This window comes from Engystomops pustulosus, chromosome 1 (assembly GCF_040894005.1).
Source record: "Engystomops pustulosus chromosome 1, aEngPut4.maternal, whole genome shotgun sequence".
NCBI lineage: Eukaryota > Metazoa > Chordata > Amphibia > Anura > Leptodactylidae > Engystomops > Engystomops pustulosus.
The window spans coordinates 267513501-267541469 of record NC_092411.1 but is presented as its reverse complement, the minus strand read 5'-3'; the positions used below and the strand labels follow the sequence as shown (position 1 = coordinate 267541469).

At 42.5% G+C, this 27969-nt stretch overlaps 2 protein-coding genes across 9 annotated transcripts in view; both read left to right on the top strand.

Moving 5' to 3' along the window:
* Nucleotides 1-27969, top strand: part of JAKMIP1 (janus kinase and microtubule interacting protein 1) — an 81855-nt gene that overhangs the window by 33175 nt on the left and 20711 nt on the right. For all 8 annotated transcript variants that reach the window (XM_072126107.1, XM_072126110.1, XM_072126109.1 and 5 more), the window contains 10 exons: nt 6826-7050; nt 7369-7488; nt 8971-9117; nt 9400-9537; nt 11224-11283; nt 21126-21254; nt 22126-22254; nt 23369-23452; nt 27597-27659; nt 27837-27935. In XM_072126107.1, coding sequence (XP_071982208.1) covers nt 6826-7050; nt 7369-7488; nt 8971-9117; nt 9400-9537; nt 11224-11283; nt 21126-21254; nt 22126-22254; nt 23369-23452; nt 27597-27659; nt 27837-27935 — 1194 coding nt within the window. The remainder of the gene's footprint in view (nt 1-6825; nt 7051-7368; nt 7489-8970; nt 9118-9399; nt 9538-11223; nt 11284-21125; nt 21255-22125; nt 22255-23368; nt 23453-27596; nt 27660-27836; nt 27936-27969) is intronic.
* On the top strand, nt 16284-16787 carry LOC140079764 (uncharacterized). The gene has a single exon (XM_072126112.1). The coding sequence runs from the start codon at nt 16602-16604 to the stop codon at nt 16761-16763; it is 162 nt and encodes a 53-aa protein (XP_071982213.1). The 5' UTR covers nt 16284-16601; the 3' UTR covers nt 16764-16787.

The following is a 27969-nucleotide window of genomic DNA, read 5'->3' as shown; positions in this document are numbered from 1 at the left end:
AATGTTTTAATATTATACTCACAAAAGTAGATTAAAAAACAGGCCTTAAAAATAGATTGTGGTGCACGTTCGGCGTCAATACCCGACTTGAGTTTCGCCAGTAGCGGCTTCTTCCGGGGTGGCCGTCGTGCACAAGTTAGGATTTTTTTTATATATATAGGTAACTATAAAAAAATCCTAACTTGTGCACGACGGCCACCCCGGAAGAAGCCGCTACTGGCGAAACTCAAGTCGGGTATTGACGCCGAACGTGCACCACAATCTATTTTTAAGGCCTGTTTTTTAATCTACTTTTGTGAGTACAGGTGTACCTAATAAAGTGGCCAGTGAGTGTGTGTGTGTGTATATATATATATATACTGTGTGTGTGTGTATATATATATATATATATATATATATATATATATATATATATATATATATATATATATATACATATATACATAAGTTGTTACCTACCCCTGGAATGGTTTCTAAACAGAGAGACGTGATGTGTGTTCACACTTAGACACCAGACAATACATGTAGCTGCAGCCCTATGGCGCCCCCTACAGATTTGCTGAACTGCTACTGCTGTACTGTATGATGGGGCTGCATAGATGGATAATGTAATGACATCTCCAACCACTAGGTGTCTCCTTTTTATCCAGTGTGGCCCCGCCAGTATGTAGCCTGCCGGCCCCTGCCCCGCCAGTATGTAGCCTGCCGGCCCCTGCCCCGCCAGTATGTAGCCTGCCGGCCCCTGCCCCGCCGGTATGTAGCCTGCCGGCCCCTGCCCCGCCGGTATGTAGCCTGCCGGCCCCTGCCCCGCCGGTATGTAGCCTGCCGGCCCCTGCCCCGCCGGTATGTAGCCTGCCGGCCCCTGCCCCGCCGGTATGTAGCCTGCCGGCCCCTGCCCCGCCGGTATGTAGCCTGCCGGCCCCTGCCCCGCCAGTATGTAGCCTGCCGGCCCCTGCCCCGCCAGTATGTAGCCTGCCGGCCCCTGCCCCGCCAGTATGTAGCCTGCCGGCCCCTGCCCCGCCAGTATGTAGCCTGCCGGCCCCTGCCCCGCCAGTATGTAGCCTGCCGGCCCCTGCCCCGCCAGTATGTAGCCTGCCGGCCCCTGCCCCGCCAGTATGTAGCCTGCCGGCCCCTGCCCCGCCAGTATGTAGCCTGCCGGCCCCTGCCCCGCCCAAACTTTTATAAAGTACTGAAATGATTCAGAATGCTGGCTAAAGGCATTTTTAAAATCCTCATGGCAAAGGTTATTGGAACCTGTTGCCAGCTAAAAATTACACCTGATGACAGGTTCATTTTAATTGAACCATAGAGACCAAGTGCTGAATCCCTAAATCACTGCTGAGTCCAATATGAATTCTAGTAGATGCACAGAATATATTCGGGTCTTTCTTACATATAATACACCATATAAGAGAAGTCTTCCTTCCTGTGACTCTGGGATACAGACTTGGATCTCTGGACCTTTTATTATCCATCTGGGGATAATCCTTCTAAATTGAGTGATATTGTAGCAGGGGCCATGGGGGGCAATGACTTGGCAGCTTTTGAGCTTCCTCATTCTGAGATGTGAATGCATCCTATGGTCTTCTCTGTCACATAACCATGACAACCGCCTGTTACTTTGGATACTATTCCATGACTCATGCAAACTTTAGGAAGTCGAAAATGCCTTGTTTTATGTTTTCAGTAGGGTTGAAGGGAAACTCCATGTTACACTGTCTTTTCCTTGGCATAGAATAACTTTACATGTGTTGAACTGATCTTGTGATTTTGTTATATGCTATAATGTATTTAAAGCCCCCTCAGATGAAAGATGAAGCAAGATTAGAGGTTGCAGTGGGAGAGTCACTTAAGACCCCCCCTTCCTATCTTTAGTTCTATGGTACCTAGAAACATGATTCTGGTGTTATTTTAAAGATAAGAAACTCATTTTTCCCATCTATCGTTCTTGCAGAAGCACAAGCTGAATATGGAATCAAAAGTATGTTTCTTTCAAAAAGATCAAAAGATGGGGGCATCTGAAGTGCCCCTCGCCTTCAGTCTCTAAACTTGACTCATCTCTGGCAAAATATGACTCTCTTCTTTGTTAACTGTCAAAAAAAACCCACTTATTTGGTATCGCTGCGTCTGTAACAATCTGTACAATAAATCCTAATCATAATTGGACCAGTTCGGTGAACGTGGTAAAAAAAAAAAACCCAAAAACTTGCCAAAAATTTTTATCAAATTGCTTTACAAAAAATGTTCTAAAAAGTGATCCGAAAAAGTTACGAGCACCAAAATGATACCACTGAAAAGAGCAACTTGTCACGCAAAAAATAAGCTTATAACCAGCTCTGTCAACTAAAAAATACTATAGTTATGCCGCTATAAAAATGGCAATACTAAAACAAATTTTTTCTATTCTAGTTTTCCTTCAATAAAATTGGACAAATATAAAATAAAACTATATAAATGAGGTATCACCGTAATCGTAGTGATCCGTAGAATAAAGATAATATATTATTGTTATGCTACAGTGAACACCCCCCCCCAAAAAAATGCTAAAAATTCAAAACAAGAATTGATGATTTTATTTTCCTCCACACGTAAAAAGTTAATAAAATTGATTCAATAAGCTAAAAACCCACTAAAATGAAGGTTTTTTTTTTTTTTACAGTGCATCTCGTCTCGCAAAAAATAAGCCCTTATTTGTCTACATTGCTTAAAAAATAAATAAAGATTGTATAGCCTATTCCCAATGCGCGTTGTTATAGAACGGTGCGGCGGGTAGTGACTTGCCAACACCGGTCAGACACAGTGATCAGGGCAAGATGGCGGCTATTCCTGACAGCCATCCATCCTGCCCCATGGACCAGAATGGTTCCTTCCCCCCCACACCCACAGTTCATGATCGCTGCTATTGGCTCATCAATTCAGACCAGCCAATAGAAGCGAATTTACTTATGACGTCAGTAATACAGGTCACTATGTCTGTAGACACGGTGATCGGGGCAGGGTGGCGGCTGTTCCTGACAGCCACCAATTTTGCCTTGTGGTTCAGAGGGGTTTTGTTTCCCCCCTCTGTCCATGTTTGCCGCTATTGGCTGGTCGATTTTGGTCCAGCCAAAAGCAGCAATATTCGTCACAATGGGCATCGCTAGGGTGAATAAGAGCAACACTTGGCGATAATTTCCCTACGAAAAACAAAGATTTGGTACAAAAGCGCTGGCCGTGTACATTGTACAGATTACGCTGTACAACTCTTACGTGCTGTTCCAATGTGCACGTCCTGCCATATCATTTCTCCGTTTTCAAGAGGAAGATACAGGCAGTCCCCGACTCACGGCGTTTCGAGTTAGATACGAACTGGGCACTTGGCACCCCGCGCATGCGCAGTCCACTTCTGAGTTTCACTAGCGCTGCTTGGAGTGCAGCGCCTCCTCATTGGACGGGCCATGAGGTGACGGGAATCATTGGGGCGGGGCGAACGAAAGGCTGGAGCGGCCATGGAGGTGCCCGGGATCGCAATCCGTTGCCGATATGAAGTAATTGCCGGCAGTATCGGGGGGTTCAGGTAACTAAGGATGCATTAGCTGGTGCGATCTCTTGCTTCCTTAGTTACCAGCCAGTGCACTAGAAGACGGAGATTCCAGGTAACTAAGGAAGCGTGAGATCGCACCAGCTAATGCATCCTTAGTTGCCAGCAACCCGACTTACATACAAATTCAACTTAAGTACAACCCTCCAGTCCCTATCTTGTACGTAACCCGGGGACTGCCTCTATTAGGAAACTAATATTGGGACAAGAAGGACGGGGCCCCAGTACCTCTGGTTTAGATGTTCCTGTATTTTGTATGGACACTACATACTACTAAGAGACCTGCGACACCTCCAGAGTGACAAAAGTTTAGTTGGTCCCCTGGTATATTCTACCTCCTTATACGCAACACATTCACAATTCACGCCCAACCTATTGTGAATTAATTTCGGTAAAATGAGTAATTGTAACAACTGTTTTGGTTACGTTGCTCCCTATACCCCTCCATTATCTCATAAGGGGCGCCACATAACGGGCACTGAACGTTCCAGAAATAATTGCAATTTCCATCTTGGACTCCATTGCACATCATATTTGGAAACCACCTATGTGTCCAAAATGCTCATTTCACCACGTGTATTACACTACACCACATATTACACCTTGCTAAATTCCCCAAGGGGTGTACATTCAACAATTAGGGTCACTTTTCGGGTTTTCCTCGTTTTGGTACCACTACGGCTCCCCAAATGTATCCTGACACGTGTGAAGGATTTCTGTCAAATTTGGCTTCTAAAAGACAAACATCCCTCTTTTCCTCTACTGTGCACCCATAAATAATTTTATATGCACATGTGGGGTACTTCTACACTCGGGAGAAATAGTTTTACACCTTTTTTGGGGTTATTTAATATATTATCCCTTGTGGCTTACAAAAATTAGGGTTAAAGTGACATTTATAGGAAAATTTGCACCTTTTTAATGATTCGGGCCTAATTGGATCATTCACCTGTAGGGGCAAATACATATATTACACATTGCAAAATTCTCTAAGGGGTGTGCATTCAAAAATTAGGGTCACTTTTCGGATTCTTCTCTGTTGTATACCACTAGGGTTCTCCAAATGCATGTCAAACATTTCTGTCAAATTTGGCTTCTAAAAAGCATACATCCCCCTTTCATTTTACTGTGCGCCCATACAACATTTTATATACACATGTGGGGTACTTCTACACTTTAGAGAAATAGCTTTACACATTTTGGGGGGTTATTACATTTTTTTTATTCCTTGTGGCTATAAAAAATTAGGGGTACAATGACCTTTATAAGAAAATTTTCACGTTTTGGTTTAATTAGGACTTAAATACTGTATTGACTCGAGTATAAGCCGAGGGTGGGAAATGCATTGGTCACAGAACCCCCCAGTATATAGCCAACCAGCCCCTATAGTATACAGCCTGCCCCCAGTAGTATACAGCCTGCCCCCAGTAGTATACAGCCTGCCCCCAGTAGTATACAGCCAGCCCAGCTTGCCCCCAGTAGTATACAGCTTGCCCCCAGTAGTATACAGCACTGCCCCCAGTAGTATACAGCACTGCCCCCAGTAGTATACAGCTTGCCCCCAGTAGTATACAGCTTGCCCCCAGTAGTATACAGCTTGCCCCCTGTAGCATACGGCCAGCCCCCAGTAGTATACAGCCTGCCCCCAGTAGTATACAGCTTGCCCCCTGTAGCATACGGCCAGCCCGCCCCCTGTAGCATACAGCTTGCCCCCAGCATTAAAAAATAAATAAACTTATATACTCACCCTCCGGTGGCCCCGATGTGTAGCGCTGCTCCCCCGATGTCCGCGTGGCTCGTCTTCTGGCTTCCGCACTTGTCTTCTTTCTTCTGCTGGGCGCCGCCATTGTTCTCTCCCGGCTGGCGCCTAGTATGATGCGCCGCTGCTGACGTCATACTAGGCGTCGCCTGGGGGAAAAACATGGCGGCGCCCAGCAGAAGAAAGAAGACGGGCGCGGAAGCCTGAAGACGAGCCACGCGGACATCGGGGGAGCAGCGCTGCACATCGGGGCCACCGGAGGGTGAGTATACAAGTTTATTATTTTTTAAGTATTTTTTTACTCTTTATAGGATATTGACTCGTGTATAAGCCGAGGCGAGGTTTTTCAGCACATTTTTTGTGCTGAAAAACTCGGCTTATACACGAGTATATACGTACATAAAACACCTTTACGGACAAATACACATATTACACCTTGCTAAATTCTCCAAAGGGTGCACATTCCAAAATGGTGACACTTGTTGGGGTTCCCCTCTGTTTTGGTACCACTACGGCTCTCCAAATGCATCCTGACACATGTAAAGGATGATTATCAAATCTGGCTTCTAAAAGGCCATAGCCCCTCTTTCCCTTCTGAGCTTCACTGCGTACCCATACAACACTTTATATGCAAAAGTGGTGCAGTTCTGTGCTTAGGGGAAATAGTTTTACACATTTATGGGGTTGTTTCATCTTTTATCCCTTGTGGCTTACAAAAATTTGGGGTAAAAGTGACTTTTTTGAGAACATTTTCACCTTTTTTCCCTTTTGGGGCCTAATTGAATCAAACACCTGTTGGGGCAAATGCACAAATGACACCTTGCTAAACTCTTCAGGGGTGTACTTTCCAAAATGGTGTCTCTTGTTGGGGCTTTCCTCTGTTTTGGTACCATTATGGCTCTCCAAATGCATCCTGACACATGAAAACTTTTTCAGCCATATTTGCCATTTACATTTCTGTAATTTCTGGACCTTATAAAGTCACTTCTAACTAAATTGACCCTCCAAAAGTAGGTTTTGACGATTTTAGTGAAAATCTGAAAAATTGCACCTAAAGTTATAAGCCTCCTAACATCCTAAAAAAAAAAGGAAAAGATGCCAAGTTAAAGCAGACCTATGGAAAATGTTTGTTATCAAGTTAGTTTAGTGATATGACCAACTTTCCAAAAAGTAGAAAATTTTTAATTTGGAAAACATTGTTTTTTTCAAAATTTTGGCCAAATTTCCATTTATTTCATAAATAAATACTAAATATATTGATTAAATTTCTCAACCAACATGAATTACAATCTCAAAATCAACTGGATATGTTAAAGCGTTCCAAAGTTATAACCACTTAAATAGACACATGTCAGATTTTAAAAAATGGGCCGTGTCAGGAAGGTGAAAAGTGGCTTCAGCGTTAAGGGGTTAATAAAACTCTTCTTTGAGAATAATTTCTCCTCTCTCCATATTCAGCTCTTGTAATATTTTATCACGCTTTCAGATGGATGAAATTAAAAGCAAGGAGCGGGTGATCCTGGCCCTGGAGAAGGAGCTGGGTGTACAGGCCGGTCACACACAGAAATTACTGCTGCAGAAGGAGGCTCTGGATGAGCAGCTGGTGCAGGCAAAAGAAGCAGAACGTTACCACAGCAGTCCGAAGAAAGAGCTTCCCACCGGTGTCGCTGACATCTCCGAGCTGATGGGTCACGTGGTGAAAGCAAAAGAGGTAAATCCTATAATAGGGGTCCTGGGTGTTTCTCCAGAATTTTTTTAATGATATTTTCTGACTATGAAAGATGTCATTTAAGTTAAGCATGTAGCCTCCCTTCAAAGGGTGTTCTGTGTCCTCTGTCCCTGCATTTGTTTGGTGCTCGGAGTCCAGACTACAACATTCACATCTACACCCGACCTCTAATTCTAAAGGAAACTATTTTAGAACATAGAATTGGAGAGTGTTTTAAGGAATTCCGGCCATCAGTAAAGCCGCTCCAATAGGTCTCCTTCCAGTTCACACTTATCCGTGTATTGTGTTGTCCAATCCTAGGATCAACATGTGGAAGATCGAGATCTTAGGAGGTTCCAGTTAAAGATTGCCGAGCTATATGCCGTGATCAGGAAGCTGGAAGATAGGAATACTCTGCTGTCAGATGAGCGCAATGAGCTGGTGAGTGATTGGAACGACTGCTACAGTAACAGATTGTATATCATAGATGTCACAGCTTATCTCCTCCCCCCTCCCTGTACCGTGACCTCTATATAGATAATACTGACCCATCATTACATCACTACTGACAATAGATGATGTCACAGCTTATCTCCTCCCCCTCCCTGTACAATGACCTCTATATAGATAACACTGACCCATCATTACATCACTACTGACAATAGATGTCACAGCTTATCTCCTCCCCCCTGTACAATGACCTCTATATAGATAACACTGACCCATCATTACATCACTACTGACAATAGATGATGTCACAGCTTATCTCCTCCTCCCTGTACAATGACCTCTATATAGATAACACTGACCCATCATTACATCACTACTGACAATAGATGATGTCACAGCTTATCTCCTCCTCCCTGTACAATGACCTCTATATAGATAACACTGACCCATCATTACATCACTACTGACAATAGATGATGTCACAGCTTATCTCCTCCCCCTCCTGTACAATGACCTCTATATAGATAACACTGACCCATCATTACATCACTACTGACAATAGATGATGTCACAGCTTATCTCCTCCCTCTCCCTGTACAATGACCTCTATATAGATAACACTGACCCATCATTACATCACTACTGACAATAGATGATGTCACAGTTTATCTCCTCCTCCCTGTACAATGACCTCTATATAGATAACACTGACCCATCATTACATCACTACTGACAATAGATGATGTCACAGCTTATCTCCTCCTCCTCCCTGTACAATGACCTCTATATAGATAACACTGACCCATCATTACATCACTACTGACAATAGATGATGTCACAGCTTATCTCCTCCTCCTCCCTGTACAATTACCTCTATATAGATAACACTGACCCATCATTACATCACTACTGACAATAGATGATGTCACAGCTTATCTCCCCCCCCTCCCTGTACAATTACCTCTATATAGATAACACTGACCCATCATTACATCACTACTGACAATAGATGATGTCACAGCTTATCTCCTCCCCCTCCCTGTACAATGACATCTATATAGATAACACTGACCCATCATTACATCACTACTGACAATAGATGATGTCACAGCTTATCTCCTCCCCCTCCCTGTACAATGACAGGGAGATAATGTTGTTAAAATGTTTGATTGCCTGCAGTCAATATAACAGCCACTAGGTGGCCACCATAGACAGACATAGCAGATATAACTCCTGACACTATATGGTAAATATTTGTATGCTTAAGAGACTACAAATGTCTATGGTCACCAGCCTGTGATAGGGATTCATTTTTTTTATACCCCGTTTTAACATTGGACATCTTATAGATCGATCCATGAATTTGTTGTCCACTTTCAATGTTGGACATAATGTCGTGCACCCGCCTCTTCCGCCCTAGTGGTGCCTCTGCCCTGTGGATAAATGTTCACCTACACATATTTTATTTTAAAGCTGAAACGTGTTCGGGAGACTGAAACGCAGCTGAAGCCTCTGGTGGAAAAGAATAAGAGGATGTCCAAAAAACACGAGGACACGTTACAGACCATCCAGAGGATGGAGGAAAAAATCAAAGCCTTATCCCGGGACAATGCGGAGATGGTGAGAGAACAGTGTCCCCCATGGAAGAGGATTTACACAGGATATCTAGACATATAGTGACATCATAGTATTCCGGGATCCTCCTGTACAAGTGGGAGGGGACGCCCCATTTATCACCAGGAGGTGGAGGGGGGTATTATCATCTGAGAGTAGATTTTTGTTTTCCTGAAGTGAGGGTAATTTTTATATTTCCATACTCGCATACAGCAATGGATAAAATCCCTATTTATCTGTACAAATGTGATGTAAACTGCTATTCATGGGTCTGCGTTGCGTTCACAGAAGGAGAAGTTGTCGTCTGTGAGCTCCCTGAAGCGCCATTCATCGCTGGATGATCTGAGTAACGCTCAGGAGCAGGAGATCGAGTTCCTACGACTTCAAGTCATGGAGCAGCAGCAGATCATTGATGACATCACAATGGTAAAGCACGTAATCTACAGATCACTGATGACATCACAGTAGTAGTACATGTGACATGCAGATCACTGATGACATAGTGGTAATACTCGTGATTTGCAGAGCACTGATGACATCACAGTGGTAATACTCGTGATTTGCAGAGCACTGATGACATCACAGCGGTAGTACATGTGATTCTCAGATCTCAAGACATTGCGGTGGTAGTACGCGTGATCACTTTAGTACTTGTGGTATGCAGAGCACTAATGACATCACAGTGGTAGTGCACGTGATATGCAGAGCACTGATGACATCACAGTGGTAGTGCACATGATATATGCAGAGCACTGATGACATCACAGTGGTAGTGCACATGATATATGCAGAGCACTGATGACATCACAGTGGTAGTGCACATGATATATGCAGAGCACTGATGACATCACAGTGGTAGTGCACATGATATATGCAGAGCACTGATGACATCACAGTGGTAGTGCACATGATATATGCAGAGCACTGATGACATCACAGTGGTAGTGCACATGATATATGCAGAGCACTGATGACATCACAGTGGTAGTGCACATGATATATGCAGAGCACTGATGACATCACAGTGGTAGTGCACATGATATATGCAGAGCACTGATGACATCACAGTGGTAGTGCACATGATATATGCAGAGCACTGATGACATCACAGTGGTAGTGCACATGATATATGCAGAGCACTGATGACATCACAGTGGTAGTGCACATGATATATGCAGAGCACTGATGACATCACAGTGGTAGTGCACATGATATATGCAGAGCACTGATGACATCACAGTGGTAGTGCACATGATATATGCAGAGCACTGATGACATCACAGTGATAGTGCACATGATATATGCAGAGCACTGATGACATCACAGTGATAGTGCACATGATATATGCAGAGCACTGATGACATCACAGTGGTAGTGCACATGATATATGCAGAGCACTGATGACATCACAGTGGTAGTGCACATGATATATGCAGAGCACTGATGACATCACAGTGGTAGTGCACATGATATATGCAGAGCACTGATGACATCACAGTGGTAATATTCACAGCATTGATATTAATACTTTTAATTTGAAGATCATTCATGACACCACAGCCATGAAATGCAGGTCATGGCTGTGAATTCCTGTGTATTACACGAGTACTATCACGTTTACCACCCCACACAGTTGTCATTACATTCCTTTATACCTAGAGCCTGACACATGGGCAGCAGCTTCTTATTTATAGTATACCTTGTTTTCAAGACCCTGAGATACACTGGAGTCTGAAGTCCTAGACATTAAATCCCTTCTGGTCGAGATGGGCTTAATAAGGGATCATTGGGTACCAGATAACTGGAACTTTATTGTATTAGATTGCTCCTATGTCCTGTCATTTTCATCCAAGAACGTGTGATCAGGATTGTGATCCGGATGCTGGAAGCACAGATACAGATGTGCGGCACAGGAGAGGCTGCACGGCACAGCATGGTACACGTCGCAGGCATTGTGTGTACTCCAGGAAGGTTGTGGAGGATTGGCTATATAATAAACGCATGTTCTCTTTTACATCTCTTTTCTAATAGTATGTTTAGGTGTTTTTGATGTAGTTTCATTGTCCTCACTTCTTACTGATCAGTTTTATAATGTAATGTTTGTGTCCTCAGGAGAAAGACCGGATGCTGCGCTTCAAAAAGCCGAAAAGAAAAAGCTTAAAGCATCCAAAGGTATTTCATGTGAATTGTTTTATATCTTTGGTATTTACACAGTGATCTTCTTAACCCCTTACCATTGGGTGCCAGTGCATGGAGAGGACTCGCAGGCTGACTCGCAAAGACTTACCGGTAACACCCACGATCGGTGCCAGCACCGATTGTGGGTGTTAGCTCAACGCATGGGTGCCACCATCTTGCCGAAGATCGTTGCTCCCTATGATGGCTATCCATTGCTATGACAGCTTTGGATCTTCTGAAGACCCGAAGCTGTCTCCTTTTAACCCATTCATTACACATTGTAATGTATGAGGATGACAATCCCCATATACTGCCATACTGTAGTATGGTAGTCTATGGGAGGATCAATCAGACAACCTAGGGTTAAAGTATCCTAGGGAGTCTGAAAAATTAGCAAAAATTTTTAAAAAATTATTATAAAAAAACCTAAAAATTCAAATCGCCCCCTTTTCCCTAGAAGTCCTATAAACAGTAAAAATCATAAACACATTAGGTATTACCGTGTCTGAAAATGCCCGATCTATCAAAATATAATAACGTTTTTTCACTGAGCTTAACCCCGTAACGGAAAATTGCGCCCAAAGTCGAAAATTTTTTGACGCATTTTTTTTTGCCATTATAAAAAAAACATAAAATTCTATAAAAAGTGATCAAAAGTTCGTACAGTCCTAAAAAATGGTAGCAATGAAAAGGTCATCAAAAGTCGCAAAAAATGTATGCAAAAGTTATAAGTGCCAGAAGATGGCAAAATTAAAAAAAACAAACTTTTTGTACAGGAGGTTTTAATTTTTGTAAATGTATGAAAACATTATAAAACCTATACAAATTTGGTATCCCCGCGATCGCACCGACCCAAAGAATTAAGTAGACATGTCATTTGGGACGCTCTAAAATCCAAGCCCACAATAAAACGGTGCATTTTCACTGCATTTGGAATTTTTTTTCCCGCTTCCCAATACATGACATGGAAAATTAAATAACATCACTGTAAAGTTCAATTTGTTACGCAGAAAACAAGCCATCTTAGAGCTCTTAACGTGTAAAAATAAAATAGCTATAGATTTTTGAAGGTGGGGAGTGAAAAAGGAAAATAAAATAGAAAAAAGGGCCAGGTCGTTAAGGGGTTAAAGACATATTCCACAACAATGTTAATTAACCGAGTTCATGGCCACATTCGGTTCATGCATTGTAAACCAAAAAAATCGAATAAAAGGCAAGTACTGTACTGTAAATGCAAAAAACCTCCTTATACAGCTAAAATATATCTGTCAATACCGTGCAATACCACACATGGCCTGTGGTCAGTGCTGTTTTAGGGACAAAAGAAAAAATTCTTTTTATATTCAGCACTTGTCTGACTAAGTTGGCTTGACCTTTGGAAAAAGGGTGTGCCCTTGTGGGAAAGGGGTGTGGCCAGTGGAAAATGGTTTATGCACCAAAAACGGTTTAGACCAACTAAAAGTAGTTCTAAAGTAGGAACTGACAGTCTTATACTGCACCAGAATTTATTATCATCACAGTGATGAATCAGTCGTAGCAAAAGACTAGTGTGTTCTAGCCAGAGACTGGCGAACGCTAAGACATATTGGGGGTCATTTACAAATCATGTTTTTCTGTCGGGATTCCCTAATATTTCCGTTTTGCGCCGAATTGCCCCGGGTTTTTGGCGCACGCGATCGGATTGTGGCGCATCAGCACCGGCATGCATGCGACGGAAATCGGGGGTGTGGCCGTCGGAAAACCCGACGGATTCGGAAAAACCGCCGTGCTTACCTGCACCCAGGATAGTTTGGTGAACTCCGGCGGACTTCAGCGCAGCAGCGACACCTGGTGGACATCGGTCGCACTACCTTAGTGAATCGGCGGAAGACCCGAATCAGCGTCGGAGAACGTACCGCTGGATCGCAAATGGACCGGGTAAGTAAATGTGCCCCATTGTTTTAATTGTTGTAGCTAATGCCTGTAGAGGGCAGTGCAAGACCATACACTAAAAAGAGACTGCTTGTGTTTTTTCAAGGCATAACACAATGGATCCAGTCTTTGTAGAGTGCTCTTTTAAAGGGGACCTATCATCAGAGTAAAGTATGAAATGTCTCTTTCCACTTAAAGCAAATCTACCAAATTTTTTTCATGCATTGTGAACCAAACATACCTTGAGAATGCTGTAGCTACACTGATGCAGAAACATATCTTGTTTAATTCCTGAACTGAGTGGTTTTGCTGAAAAAAAAAAAAAATTATAAAATTATGATGAGACTCTGTCGCTCCTGTGGCTGGCCCAGGGCTTCTCCGCTTACTCTAATTATGTACTCCGTCAGAGAACCCTGCATTAATTCTGTTGTGCCTGACAGGCAGAAGTAATCAATTGCTGCACCATCCCCAGGCAGCTGTATATGAGTTATCCAGCTCAGCTTCATTAGTCCTGTCTGGACAGTTCAGGCAGCTCCACTCAGCTTTCCCAAGGTCCTGAATTTTAAAATTGTTTTTTGAGCAAAACCACTCTGAAACAAGATATGTTTCTGCATCAGTGTAACTACAGCATTCTCAAGGTATGTTTGGTTCATAATGCATGAAAACAAATAATAGATGTTCTTTAATTTTCACAGAAAACAAGTTTAGGAGTTCCAGAGGTAGTGTCATATCATCTGTATTTTCTATAGCACCTAGAGACACCTTTTTTGTGTTATATTAAAGATAAGAATCTCATCTTTCAGATACCATCAGGCTTTTGGTTTTGGAGCTACAGAAATGGACATAAATGGAGTTAAATAAATGCATTTCCAACTATGTTTTTAGCGGCCCGGGTCTCAAGTTCTGTAGCTCACAATCATGTTTCTAGGAGCTACAGAATGGAAGATGCGGGCTTCTGAAGTGACACTCTGTCTGCTACCATCTCATGTGAAAATGAGGTGAGAAGAGTCATATTTGCCTGACTTTGGAGATTTCAAATAAGGCATTTTATACCTTACTTGAGGGAACTTATAGTTTAGGGAGGTAAAAACCGGTCACAGGTTCTCTTTGTTATCACTTACACACAATATAAGGGAGCTGATCAGTGAGGGTCCGACTGCTGGGACCCCCACTGGTTACAAAATCGGGACTACGGCTATCCTACACCTTACTCTTCATATTCTGTAAGATCCACTTCAGAAACCAGACCTGATGGTCACAGATGTAAATGTTATCACTTTGAGTGGATTTTCGCTGAATTACAATAACCTTCTCGTTTCCCCTTCCGTTATGTCACTAATAACCTCTTACAAATGACTTCTTGATACACGCGGTACCATTATCATCAGCGCCATCCTGCTCATCTGCATAACATGAGCCTGAAGGGCTTCACCTGTCTCGTTCCTCCCGGGATTTACGGCAATGAGCGGCAGGAGAAATGATATGTTATACAGCCAGGATTAGGAGATTAAGAGGCTTCATACTGCTCCTGTGTCCCCCAAGGCGACTAATGATGTGTAATTAAGGATATCTGCATCACTTGTTACAAGTCTTAACTCTGAATGTGCTGCGTAGAGGTGTAAGGGAAAGGGTTAATTTTAGATGTAGCTATTAAAGGGTCTTGTAGGATAGGTACCCCAGGTGTCTTATGACAGCCAGGACCCTGCTCTAACAGTCCGGAATGGAATGTGTTCCAATTTGGCCTGTTTAACCCTTTAGATTTATGAACCTTCAGAGGGAGGGTGCTCCCTCCTGCATCGCGGGTTCCCGTCTTCACTGCCGGGCAGCTGGGGTCCTAATGAAGGTCCCTGGGTCTGTCATCGGCATGTGCCTGCTCGGTCCAGCCAACTTTGCACCTTCTAGTGCGAAAAAATACGTTAAGTTAGGAGATCGCTTGTGGTGTCCGTTACTCTTTTGCCTTATGGATTATTTTTTGTGATGCCTACGACTGACGGTAATCTGAAGACTTTCTGTTTACAATTTGTTGCCATTGTCTTGAATGTAAGGAAGTTTCGCTTCTGTGATGCATCTGTAATTTATAATGGCAAAAGTTTCAAAATTCTTGAAGTTAACAACGGACACCGCGAAGGAGGATAGTGTGAACTGGGCCTAAGATGTTATGGTGATAGGATGATCAGAAGATATCCTCAGTGTGAGTGAAAAAAAAATATGTTCAATCTGCTTGCAGCGCCTCCTCTGGTAGAACTGAGCATTACATGCTTCTCATTCAAATCAATGGGCTCTCTGGAGGACTGAGAATGTTCAGCTATTACACAGTAATGTATTTGTAGCAGCTCTCTTCATTGGCTGTTAGATAAGGGACCCCCTTTCTCTTAGGAAATGTGATATTAAAGCCAGAACTCCTCTTTTATATACCGTATTTTTCGGACTATAAGGCGCACAAAAAATCCTTTGATTTTCACAGAAATCAAAGGTGCACCTTATAGTCCAGTGCACCTTATTATATGAACCATACAGCTGCCTTGAGCTGTGCACTGGTCTGCCACCTGCTGGTCATTCATCCTTATAATCAGGTGCGCCTTATATATGAACCTAGACATTTTAGCAGGCATTTATTCATGGTGCGCCATATAATCCGGTGCGCCTTATAGACCAGTGCGCCTTATATATGAACCGTACTTACAGACAACAGTTGCCATGAACTGTGCACAGGTCTGCCACCTGCTGGTCATTCATTCTTATAATCAGGTGCGCTTTTATAATCCGGTGCGCCTTTATATATGAACCTAGACGTTTTAGCAGGCATTTATTCATGGTGCGCTTTATAATCCGGTGCGCCTTATAGTCCGAAAAATACGGTACAATAAAAAGTTTTCCTTGCCATGCCACATGTCTGGGCTTTCTTCAGCATGTTGTATTATGAAGGACAGAACAGATATAGACGTCTTAATTCATGAAGATGGAGTCTGCTCTCCCGATCGATCCCTGCTTTCCCCCTGCCCTGCTTTTTACCTGTTGCTAGGATTTTAGAGAATCGTCTTTATTTCCTGACAAATTGGACGACAGACTTTTCATAGTCGTCCATTACCGCACAGTGAAGGTTATTGAGCTGTGTGGTTTTTTTAGAGTATTTTTAGTTTTCCTGTTTGCCGGCTCCAGGTTACTGTTGCTAGCCATACAGAGCTCATATGGAATAGTCTGGGGACCCGGTGCTACCTGCACCCAGTCCTCACGAAGGAGGAGAAGCTTTTCTGATAATTTCATAAGCGGCCATTGATATATGCCCCCTCCCTCTGCCCGGGCGCTCATTGTGAATGAGGCTGGGGAACTTGCTGTGCCGCCCGGTGCGGCTGAGGAATAGATGAGGGGTTACTGAAGTGGATGCTCTTCACTCGCACACAATGGAAGATTTCCTACTCATCTTGTACTTCTCCTTCTTCATCTGCCTCTGCGCCTTGGTCTGCCTGTATTTCTCCGGATGCCAGGAGCTGACTTATAAACACGACGGTAACGGGCGCGCCGGTTCCTTTCTACGTTATCTGCGTAGCTCCATTACAGCCTGAGTATGAATGTGGTGTGTGTGTGTGTGTGTGTGTGTGTGCGCGCATATTCATTTATACTGTATATTTGTATTACAATTTAGATTTGCCATAAGTAATGTATGTAGATGTAGTAGAGCTGAGTTTGTCATTTATCTCCAGCGCAGCTTTTGAGCATCGGAGTTAATTCTACCTTCTGCAGTCGCTTGCATAACCTTATTGTGATATCACAGCGTCTTGTATTATTTATGTCTTAGCTAGGACTTTGTCTCATTCAACGGAGATACAACTGGGTTTGGGGGACTAGTTTACTGGCGTATGAGCTTGGTACCACCCGTATGGTACTGCTTCTCTGGGCTGTGTTTCAATTGCAGTTTCCTACTGTAGAAGTGACCTCATAACTTCCTTGCAATAGGTGATCGGTACTCACCCAAGTAATGCAATGTAGTTTCTAGCCTCACATCCAGTCTCCACTTAAAGGGGTGTCCCCTTGGTATTTACATTTAATTCATCTGAGATATAGATATATATGTACAGTTCTTCTATTGGATGTTATATTAAAGAAAAAAAAATGTTCCTGTGCGATTATAGTTTCCCATTAATGTAGCCATGTTGTCGACATTGCTGTCCTTGGATACAACCACCCCCGCACTCTGCCAGTGGTAGCCACACATGGGCTGTTGAGCCCTGCCTGACCACCTGTATTCATTGTCCATTACCATAGGATAGGCAGTAACTACCATCCATTTCACATGGAGGGGAAAAAAAGATTTTGTTTCTTTGTGCGATCACTTCAGTCGTATCCAAGGACAGCATTCTAATTTCTAAGGGACAATGTGGGCACATTTATGGGACATTATCTTCACACAGGTAGTTTTTTTTATATAACATACAATTGAAGAAATGTATCTCTACGGCAGATGAATTAAATGATATTTCTGACCCATTACTTCACCAAATCCTTCTTTTAAAGAATCCACCCTCTAGGACAGCGAAGGCGAACCTTTTGGAAGTCGAGTGCCCAAACTGCAACCCAAAACCTGCATATGTTTTGCAAAGTGCCAAAACAGCAATTAAAGAAGTAACCTATTTCGATTTTCTTGTCTGTGCTGTACCACAGCTTTCAATGGGCCTGAGGGCACCAATATCTCCAAGGAGAGGAAATTTGGATTGCCACTAGAGCTTCCCTTGACAGCTTCCTGCAGAGGATGATTCAGGGGTCACACAGAAGGAGCTCCAATGATAACCTGACCCTGCCCACACCTCCTCCCTCTTCCTGCAGTCTCAGGTATGCTAATACTAAGCATGGCAAGTCCTGGGACTGTAGTAGGATCCCTGTCTGGCAAACTCTACCATTGGACAACAGCCTGAGTGCCCACTGAGAGGGCTCTAAGTGCCACTTCTGGCACCCGTGCCATAGGTTCGCCACCACTGCTCTAGGAGATGGACACCAGCTTACAGCTAATATACAACATAGTGGGCCCCCTCCATAATATAATGTCACCTTACTGTGTTAACACACCTTTTATAAAGCCTCCTGTCCGGTGGCCAAATCCAAATCTGTGTAATGTTCCCCTGTGGATCCCATATATACCGTAATACCCCCCACTGTGGCCCATCTTCCAGAATGCCCAATAAGTAGTGACTGTACAAAATGAGAGATTATAAGGGTGTGGAGCAAATACAGCAAAAAGATGTCTTAAAATAATTGACTGCATTTTGAAGGGTGATGGGGTGCGTACAGATACCCCTTGGGGGAACTAATGGAACTTGCCTAACATCTTCTATTTTGTAAAGACTTGTGTCTGATCTAAAGACCCATCCTGATCTCCCTGTTTCATGAATAACTTTGCTTATATTTGTATGTATTTTTGTTTTGTATTATTTTATGTAATAAACAGACATTTTTAGGCAAGTATATTTTATATTATTATTATATATTAAGTATATAAGTATATTCGTGTGTGAATGGAGCCATAAAGTGGTGCTCTAGACTATATACCATCTGTTTGATGAATATGCCAGAACCGCAGTAGAAGTGAGAAGGAGCTGAGTGGATGTTCCCATATGTAATGTCATAGCTCCTTACAACTCCTTCAGCGGAGCTTCCAGGACTCTCCTAGTTACCATATTTTTCTAACTATAAGGCGCACCGGATTAGAAGGCGCACCATCAATAAATGCCTGCTTAAATGTCTAGTTTCATATATAAGGCGCACCTGATTATTAGGATGAATGACTGTGCACAGTTCAAGGCAGCTGTTGTCTGTACGGTTATATATATAAGGCGCACCTTTGATTTCTGAGAAAATCAAAGGATTTTTTTGTGCGCCCTATAGTCCGAAAAATATATGATATTACAGGACGATGTGAATGATGAGATGTGCTGCGGCAGGACTGGGTAGTTGGTTCGGTTTCGTAGTCGGGTATCATTATTTCTGACTGCGATGTTATCTACAGGACTAGGAACCTAATGAAGTATCTGTACAATCCACACTGATCAGGCTGTACCTCTACCACCATGTATACTGTCATATCATATCTGACACCTGCATGTTATATCCACTGATATCCAGCACACAGGAGCCAATGTGTTATATCCAATGTGGAGCCTTAGAGATAAAAGATACGGACATCTGGAATGCATTGACTTGCGGACAACTGGTCTGATTATAGGCGGGGGCGGTGATAATATGTGTAACTGCTCATCTTCTCATCACTTCGGTATCAAAAATAATAGGTTCCCACTAAATCTGACAATCAGAGCCACCAGATTATTAAGAAGAGTGATGACATGGAAGAAAAGTTCTACCACGTCCTTAAAGAGACTTCAAAGCAGCGATGTGCCCAGGACATAGAAATAGATCCTGGTGTCATTTGAAAGCTAAAATTCTGAACTTTAGAATGGACCAAATTGAAAAATGTGCACCGGAACTTTGGTTTCTTTGAAACTAATCTACAAGAGTCCTCAAATTTTTTTATTTTTATTTTTTAATTTGCTTTAATTATCACTGGAGAAAAAAAAAATGTGTGTTAGCATAAAACGTGAGGGTATTTACTAGGTTACATAGAATGTGAATTTGTGTGTGGTTGTAGGCTGTATGTTGTCTACTGATGCTTGTTAATTATTGTTGTGCTTGGGTTTCGGCACATGTAGGCATAAATTATCACATTGTGCTGTGGGATGATGACAATGTGGCCCCTGGGAGCAGTAACGTTAGCAACCCCTCACCGGGTGCTAAGTGGATGTATTATAACTAATATCATCTGAGCCATTACTGATGATGCTGCCCGGGTATCCGGTGCTACAAGTATTAAATTCCTATGAGCCTCTGGTTGTTGTCAGCTCTTGGGTCAATTATAAAGTAAACATAAAGTGCTCTTTATTATAAGCATGTGTTGGCTGAGAAAATCTAGATCATGAATGCTGAAAAATCATAATTTTTTACCTATATGCAAATTAGAATTTCGGACATGGCCACAGGGTCCAGTGCACTGACTCATGGCCAGTTTTACGAGTGGAGCAGGACATTGGGGCAGATTTACTTACCCGGTCCATTCGCGATCGCCCAATATCCACTAGGTGTCGCTGCTGCGCTGAAGTTTACCTTCTTTGTGCCAGTGTATGCGAGTGCTATTTTGTGACACAAATTTTTTTTAAAATTCTGCAGTATTTCTGAATCCGTCGGGTTTTCTGGTGGCCACGCCCGATTTCTGTCGCGTGAAAGCCGGTGCCGATGCGCAACAATCTGATCGCGTGCGCCAAAATTGGCACAAATCGGAAATATTCTGGAAACCTGACGAAAATGCGCGATTCGGACCCTTAGTAAATGAGCTCCATTGAGTTTCAGTGCACTCTTTCTTGCCCCGACTGACAAAGTCACGCCCACAGTGCACCAAAGTGCTCTTTTTCCTGAACGTAAAAGTCACAAATACAAATAATAACCCGAAGTAAGGATGATGCACTTGCAAGGTTCCTTATTGGTGATCCGGAGGTTGAAAATCATGGCTGCTTTCTACCAAAAACAGCGCCACATGTGACTTTGGGTAGTGCGTGGTATTGCAACTAAGCTCCATCTCCATATAGCTGAGCTGCAATACTGGCACACATCGTGGTGCTGTTTTTGAAACAAGGCAGCCATGTTTTCTAACCTTCAGACAACCCCTTTAAAGCTGAATACTGTGAAAACATGCTCCGTAGTTTGTGAAGCAGCAGCAGATCTATCGCCCTGTAAATTGAAAAGCTTTTATCCTCCTTTATTTGATTCCATTTACCCAACATCCTTAACCATTGCACATTACTGTACTGTATGCGTTACTGAGAGGTTTCTCTCTGTATAATAAAGTATAGATACTTGTTGGAGTAACCAGCGGCTCTCGTTTTTAGAGGCATGTTGTGGAGACGTTTTTTGGATTTGACGAGGAATCCGTCGATTCCGAAACCTCTTCGGTCACCTCCTACAACACGGATAAAACGGACAGAACACCAGCAACGCCAGAAGAAGACATAGAAGATGTAAGTCACTTCTACCACTGCTTGCTATGTGAGCCACTCTGTTCAGATTTCCTTGGCAAAATAGGGGTCACCCTGCTTGCATTCTCTTAAAGGGATTGTCCGGAGGTTGAAAAACATGTACACTAGCTTCCTAAAAAACGGCGCCCCGTCTGATCATGGTATTGCAACAACTGTATTGAGATGAATGGATAGGAGTTGCAATATCAGTACAAACCTTGGTCAGGTGTAACAGTGGTGAAGGGGTTGCATAGTATCACGGCAAAGGGGCACGGGCAGATTCATTCATTGGTTTACAACACAATCTTGCTGTAAATTGCACCAAAAATACATTGTCAGTGGATTGCACTACATTTATGAAGTTATAGACACTGTTACGGATAGTCCAACAAAAAGCTTTGCTGGAATTGTGTCCGAGGCCTTGTGTCCATTCCTCTATATAAACCAAGTCTCTTTTGGAACTGCGCTGTAGTACCTGACCCAAGTAAAGTTGAAAAACTCTTTAAAGGGATGTTACCTGGAATCTGATTCTGGCTTAGTATCAGTCTTCCCGTCACCCATTTTAGCCAAACGGTGACATAAAATAAGAGACTTCCCCGGAGCCCGAAGACCAACGTGATTCTGGAACCAGGAGTTGGCGTAGGGTAGACTTTTTGTAGTAGTAGGTTTTGCGTACACCTGTGTGGGCATAGCCTCGCTCCTGTTTTCAGGCCCTGCATCCGCAGAGCTATATCCTAAGACTCATGACTATAGGGGGCTGTAATCTGATTGCGCTTGTAAAATCGTGAATCACATTCTGAATCTAGCTATAATTTAAGTATTTATATGATTCATATTCAGTGATAATTTTCTCCATCTTTCATCTCTTTTGAAGAGCACGCCTAAGGAGGAAGCTGATTTAAGGTTTCGTCAGCTAACCAGAGAGTACCAGGCCCTGCAGAGAGCGTACGCCTTACTGCAAGAACAAGTGGGAGGAACGCTTGACGCTGAGAGAGAAGCCAGGGTACATTTTCGTTTTATGTTCCTTGTAAAAGGAAATACCGTCAAAATCCATCCTGATAAACACTTACTCATAGCTCCAGGCATCGTGATTGCGATAATCTTCTTATATTTGTTATCCATGGCCTCCTTCCGTCTAAAATCAGACTTTTATAATTATGCTTATGAGCCTGAGGGGCTCTGGATGACGTTAACAAAGCCCCTCCATGCTGAAGCTTCACGGGCTGTTACATTGTCTCCCCCCTCTGCTCCTTCAGCACTTCCCCCTTCCTTCTGCCTTTATAAGTTCACAAGGTGTACATTGCACAGTGTAACAGCCTGTGAGGCTGCAGCACAGAAGGGATATGGTAATGCCCCCTAAGCCTTTCTGGCTCATTAGCTTAATTTTAAACATTTTAGAAGTAGGAGACCATGGATAACAAGTACAAAAAGACACCACATGCGGTGCCTGGATCTATGAGTAATGTCCCTGGTTTATCACGATAAAGGTAGATTTCTGCTACCCCTGGCAATGCATTCCTGTTCAAGGCCTTTATGTTCTTCCTTCCCAGATTTAGCATCCATTGAAGGCTTTTCCCACAAAGGGTTTTCCCCATGGATAGGGCCTAACTTGCTGATCAGTGACGGTCTTGATGCCGAGACCCCCGCAGATCATGAGAATGAGGGGTCCGACCGACCCTTCGCCGCTCCTTAGACTAATGGAGCAGATGGCCGCACATGATCGTTCTGCTTCATTAATCTCTATGGAGCTATCGGAGATCAGTGAGCGCATCGCTCAGCAATTTCCGTCAGCGCCATACAGATTAGTGGAGCAGAACATTCTTGTGCGGCTGTCTGCTCCATTAGTCTAAGGAGCGGTGAGGGGTCGGCCAGACCCCTCGTTCACGTGATCTGCTGGGGTCTCAGCGCTGAGACCCCTTACTGATAAGCAACTTAGGCCCTATCCCATGGATAGGGCCTAAGTTGCCTTCGTGGGAAAACCCCTTTAATGCATCAGAGCAACAATTCATACTGTATCTTACCATGGTTTTATTACTTTTCTTTTCTTTAGATTTTCAAAATTACTGCAAAAAATTTTTGGGATTTAATTGCAATTTTCTCTTTTTTATCCTACACAGACTAGGGAGCAGTTACAAGCTGACCTACTGAGGTGCCAAGCCAAGATTGAAGACCTGGAGAACTCCCTATGTGACAAAGGACAGGTAACCACAGGAGGAAAAGCCTCTCTGGATAAGTCTGTCTCGTCGGTGCTTCTTTGCACCATGGTTTTCAGCCTGGTGTCTTGGTGGTTGGCGATGTATTTTTGAAAAAAAAAAAAAAAAAACTCTTTATAATGACTTTTACTATTGTCTTTTTTGCCATGAATCCATGTGTAGCACATAGAGCAAGTTATAGAAAATCACATAATTTCCATGTAAAATACTTCACCTTGTTTTACAAAATCCGGAGGTCTGGAGTTTCTTCTTAAGGAATGGCACAGTTTGCCGCCTGTATGTGACTTGTAGTCTACATTTTTTAACAGCTCTTATCTATGCAGCCCCCATCTCCTAGATTTCTCTCCTCACTGCTGATTTGACTCCTCTCCTCTTAAAGGGAACAAGGTTTTACCCCATTACACTACCAGCCCCTCCTATAGGTTATGAAATGTCCTTTCTACAATTCCCTGTTTTATGTGAAACCTCACCCATTTACCTCTAAAATTGACTCATCTGAGGCAAAATATGACTCTTCTCGTTATCACATGACTTTATTGGTGATAAAATATCTAAAGTCATGTGAAAATGAGCAGAGATGAGCCATGGTTTGCCTGAGGAGTCAATCCAGATTGCCCCTATCTTCAGTTCTATAGCACCTAAAAACATGCTGCTGGTGTCATATCAAAGATAAGAATCTCATCCTATCAGGCAACAGAACTGGAGATACAGACGCTTAAAGGACTAGATGGGAACTGGATCTTTATCTGCACCTTACATTTCCAACTATGTCTTTACAAAACAACACATTGTTCTCTGATTTACAGAAATGAAGATACAGGCAGATAAAGTGCTACAGAAGTTCTGACCTTGGTCCTGGGAAACAAGGATTAGATTGGAGTCTCGTTAATATTCTGTGTCTGTGCCCACACATAATAATCTATCATTGTGCGGAACAGAAACCCTGGCAAGAGCCCTCTCCAAACTCCTACATGAGAGCCGCCGAGCTGCCAGAGCTTTCTCTTACATAAAACAGAAGTTGTGAGGAGACATATTACACTGTTCTCCTCTAAAAACAAAACTATATACATACAATTACCCATCATCCACCTGTGTGTTCTGTACAGTATTCATTCTACATCATCATTGTCCACCAGGCACTTGCATCATGTTTGGACTAGACCTGGAGGTTTGGTTATTGTTAGGCCAAGTTCATACCTTTCATTTGGCAACATTTCTTACTAATGAATTCATAATGGGAGGGAAGGCAAGACTTAGCGTTTTTAGTTTTCGTTCCGATCTCCTTCAATGGAATCTGTCAGCAGTTTTGATCACATAAAAGTTGGATTGTGAAAGTTAAATTCCAGCTCTTGAAGAGCTTTCCACACAGTGCTGCTTCACAGTCCCTCCCTTCTGCTAGGAGTTGAAGCTGTATCTGGATTGTGGTTGGCTACTTATATCAGTCATTCAGAGCAGAGGGGAGGAGCCGTGCAACAGTTCATTGCAAAAGAGCAGAAAGCTCTTCAGGCTGAAAGAACCGCCCCAGAGGACTTCGATTAAAAGTTAACTTTTTAGAGCCGAAGCATATTACAAATACAAAGCTACTTTTACACAGATATCCAAAGACAATAGTTTGTTATGGTCAAAACTGATGATTTATTCCTTTTATATTGAGAATGTAATGGAAAGCCCAGACGCAGGTGTGAACTAGGCCTTACATACATTTAAAGGCCTCTGATATTACACCCTGATGATGAGCTCGCTGTTATTACTTCCTTCTCAGATTCACTGGTTTCGCACATACTCTATCACAAAGCTTCTACAAAAATTGCTACAGAAGCTACTGAAGGTGGTGGTAGAGACAACAAATTCACATTTCCATCTATGCAAGGCTGCCTTCACAGGGAAATATTTCGCCTCTCCCGGCCTGCAGAGGTCGTTATAAATTTCAGTGTGATGCATAGAGGCCTAAGATTTAGGAGAAATAATGACACCCGCCCCCCCCCCCCCCCCCCTCCATGGATATGCGGAAAGCCCAAAAATCTCTTACTATTCGGTGGCTGCACCCATGTTCATTAGATTTTTCAGTTCTCGTCACTTTCTGTAAACACGTGAATGCAAATTACACTTTCTGGTCCTTCTTCGGGATTACGGTGATGCACGAAGTGACTCCCAATCTGTTTGAAATTAGAGATGCCCATACTTAGGGGTGAACCTAAACTCTCAGCTGCCTGAGGCGAGCCATAGAACGCCACCCACTCCACCCCATTCAGAAGTAATATATCAGATTTTTCTTTTAGTAAGCGGGTATGAAGGGACCTTATTTTTAAGAGTCAGGGCCGTCATTATGGCTGGTGACTCTTCCCTTGACGTTGCCCCCCCCCCTATTTTGCTGCAGTTGGTGCTGCCTGAAGCAAGAGGCTCAACTCGCCTCATACACATATTTGTGTAGTAAGATTTGGATTGAGTATGTCAGGCTGACATGCACTGTACATTTACTTACGCTGGTACTTACTTTGATAGTTTGGAATGTGACCCCTCCAAGACGTCTGCTCATGCAGTATGATCCTCTACCACCGCTTGCTGTACTCACCCGTTTCCAGCATTTTGATATACAATAACCCCACAGTTTAAATAAACCTATATGTCCCCTTAGACATGAGTGTAATGCGTACCACCTGCAGCTTGTGCTGGCCGTATCGTCTGACCCAAACCCTGACTACTGAACTGAACTCAGCATGTCCTCTCACCCCGGGTTGTCAGCTTTCCAGCCAGCAGACGCTGCAAGAGTGATGGGAGTTTTCTGAAATAGACAATTGTTTACGCTAAGCATCACATCAATGGTATCTGAGGTCACATCGGGAAGGTTATGGTTTAGCAAAGAAACCTGGCCCTTTTTTAGTTTTTGCGTTTCCATTTTTCACTCCCCATCATCAAAAATCTATAACTATTTTTTATTTTTACATGTAATGATCTGTGTATGGGCTTGTAACAAATGGCACTTCATAATGATGGCATTGACTTTTTCATGCCATGTACTGAGAAGCAGGAAAAAAATTTCCAAATGTTGTGAAAATGGTGAAAAAAACGCATTTGCGCCGTTTTCTTGTGGGCTTGGATTTTAGAACTTTCACTGTACGCCCCAAATGACATGTCTACTTTATTCTTTGGATCGCTTACGATCACGAGGATAACACATTTGTATAGGTTTTATAATGTTTTCATAAATTACAAAAATTAAAACCTCCTGTACACAATTTTTATTTATTTATTTTTTTATTTTATTCTGCCATCTTCTGGCGCTAATAACTTTTTCATACTTCGGTGCACAGAGCTGTGGGTGGTGTCATTTTTGCAACTTTTGATGACGTTTTCAATGCTTCTGTTTCTAGGACTGTACAACCTTTTAGATCACTTTATATAGAATTTTTTTTGTATTTTTCAAAGTTGCAAAAAAGTGTCATTTTCAACTTAGGGCGATTTTTATCCGTTATGGGGTTAAACGCAGTGAAAAAACTTTTGATATTTTGATAGATCGGGCATTTTCGGACGCAGCGATTCCTAATGTGTTTATGATTTTTACTGTTTGTTTATATGACTTCTAGGGAAAAGGGGGTGATTTGAATTTTTAGGGGTTTTTTTTATATAATATATTATAATAATAAATAGAACTTTTTTTTTCAGACCCCATAGGGTACTTTAACCCTAGGTTGTCTGATTGATCCTACCATAAATTGCCATACTACAGTGTGGCAGTATTTGGGGATTTTCAGCCCGTGAACCCTCTCCAAGCACCCAAAGACGACGTGTGCGTTACTATTCTAGCATGCGTCGAGAAGGGTTTAAGGAATCCATCATCAGATTTTACCCTGTAAACTAGCAGCCCCTTCAGGTAGGGTATGAAATATCTTTCTAGAATTTCCACTCTTATGTGAAATCTCACCTTGTTTACCCATAAAATTTCCTAAGAAGAGTCAGTTTTAGAGGCTGCAGGGGCGTGTCACTTCTTATTTTCTATAGAACATAGAGACAAAGATATGAAAAATTTTGTGGAATTTTTTTACTTCCTCTTGTGTTTTAGTATTTATGATCTTGATATATGTATTTAAATATGTTTTTATATAAATATTCTTGCACATCTTGTCTTCCTAAGGATTCCAAATGGGTGGAAGAGAAGCAGCATCTTCTGAGGAAAAACCAAGAATTGTTAGAAAAGGTAAAAAAATTGAAGTTAATTTAAATTTAAGTGTTAGTTTTTTTGTTTTGTTTTTTTTTTCATTCACTTTAGATACTTTTCTGTGAAAAAGTAAGATTTCGAATTTTAACTCAATTTTTTTTTTGTCATAATAATAATTAATAATTGTCATTTATAATGATAATTCCTTTATGTTAGATATTTAAGTATGAACTAGAAGAGAGCCAGCTGAAAAATGAAATCCAGGACACCAGGGACCAGAATGAACTCTTAGAATTCCGCGTTCTGGAACTGGAAGTAAGAGATTCTCTCTGTAAACTCTCCTCGGGAT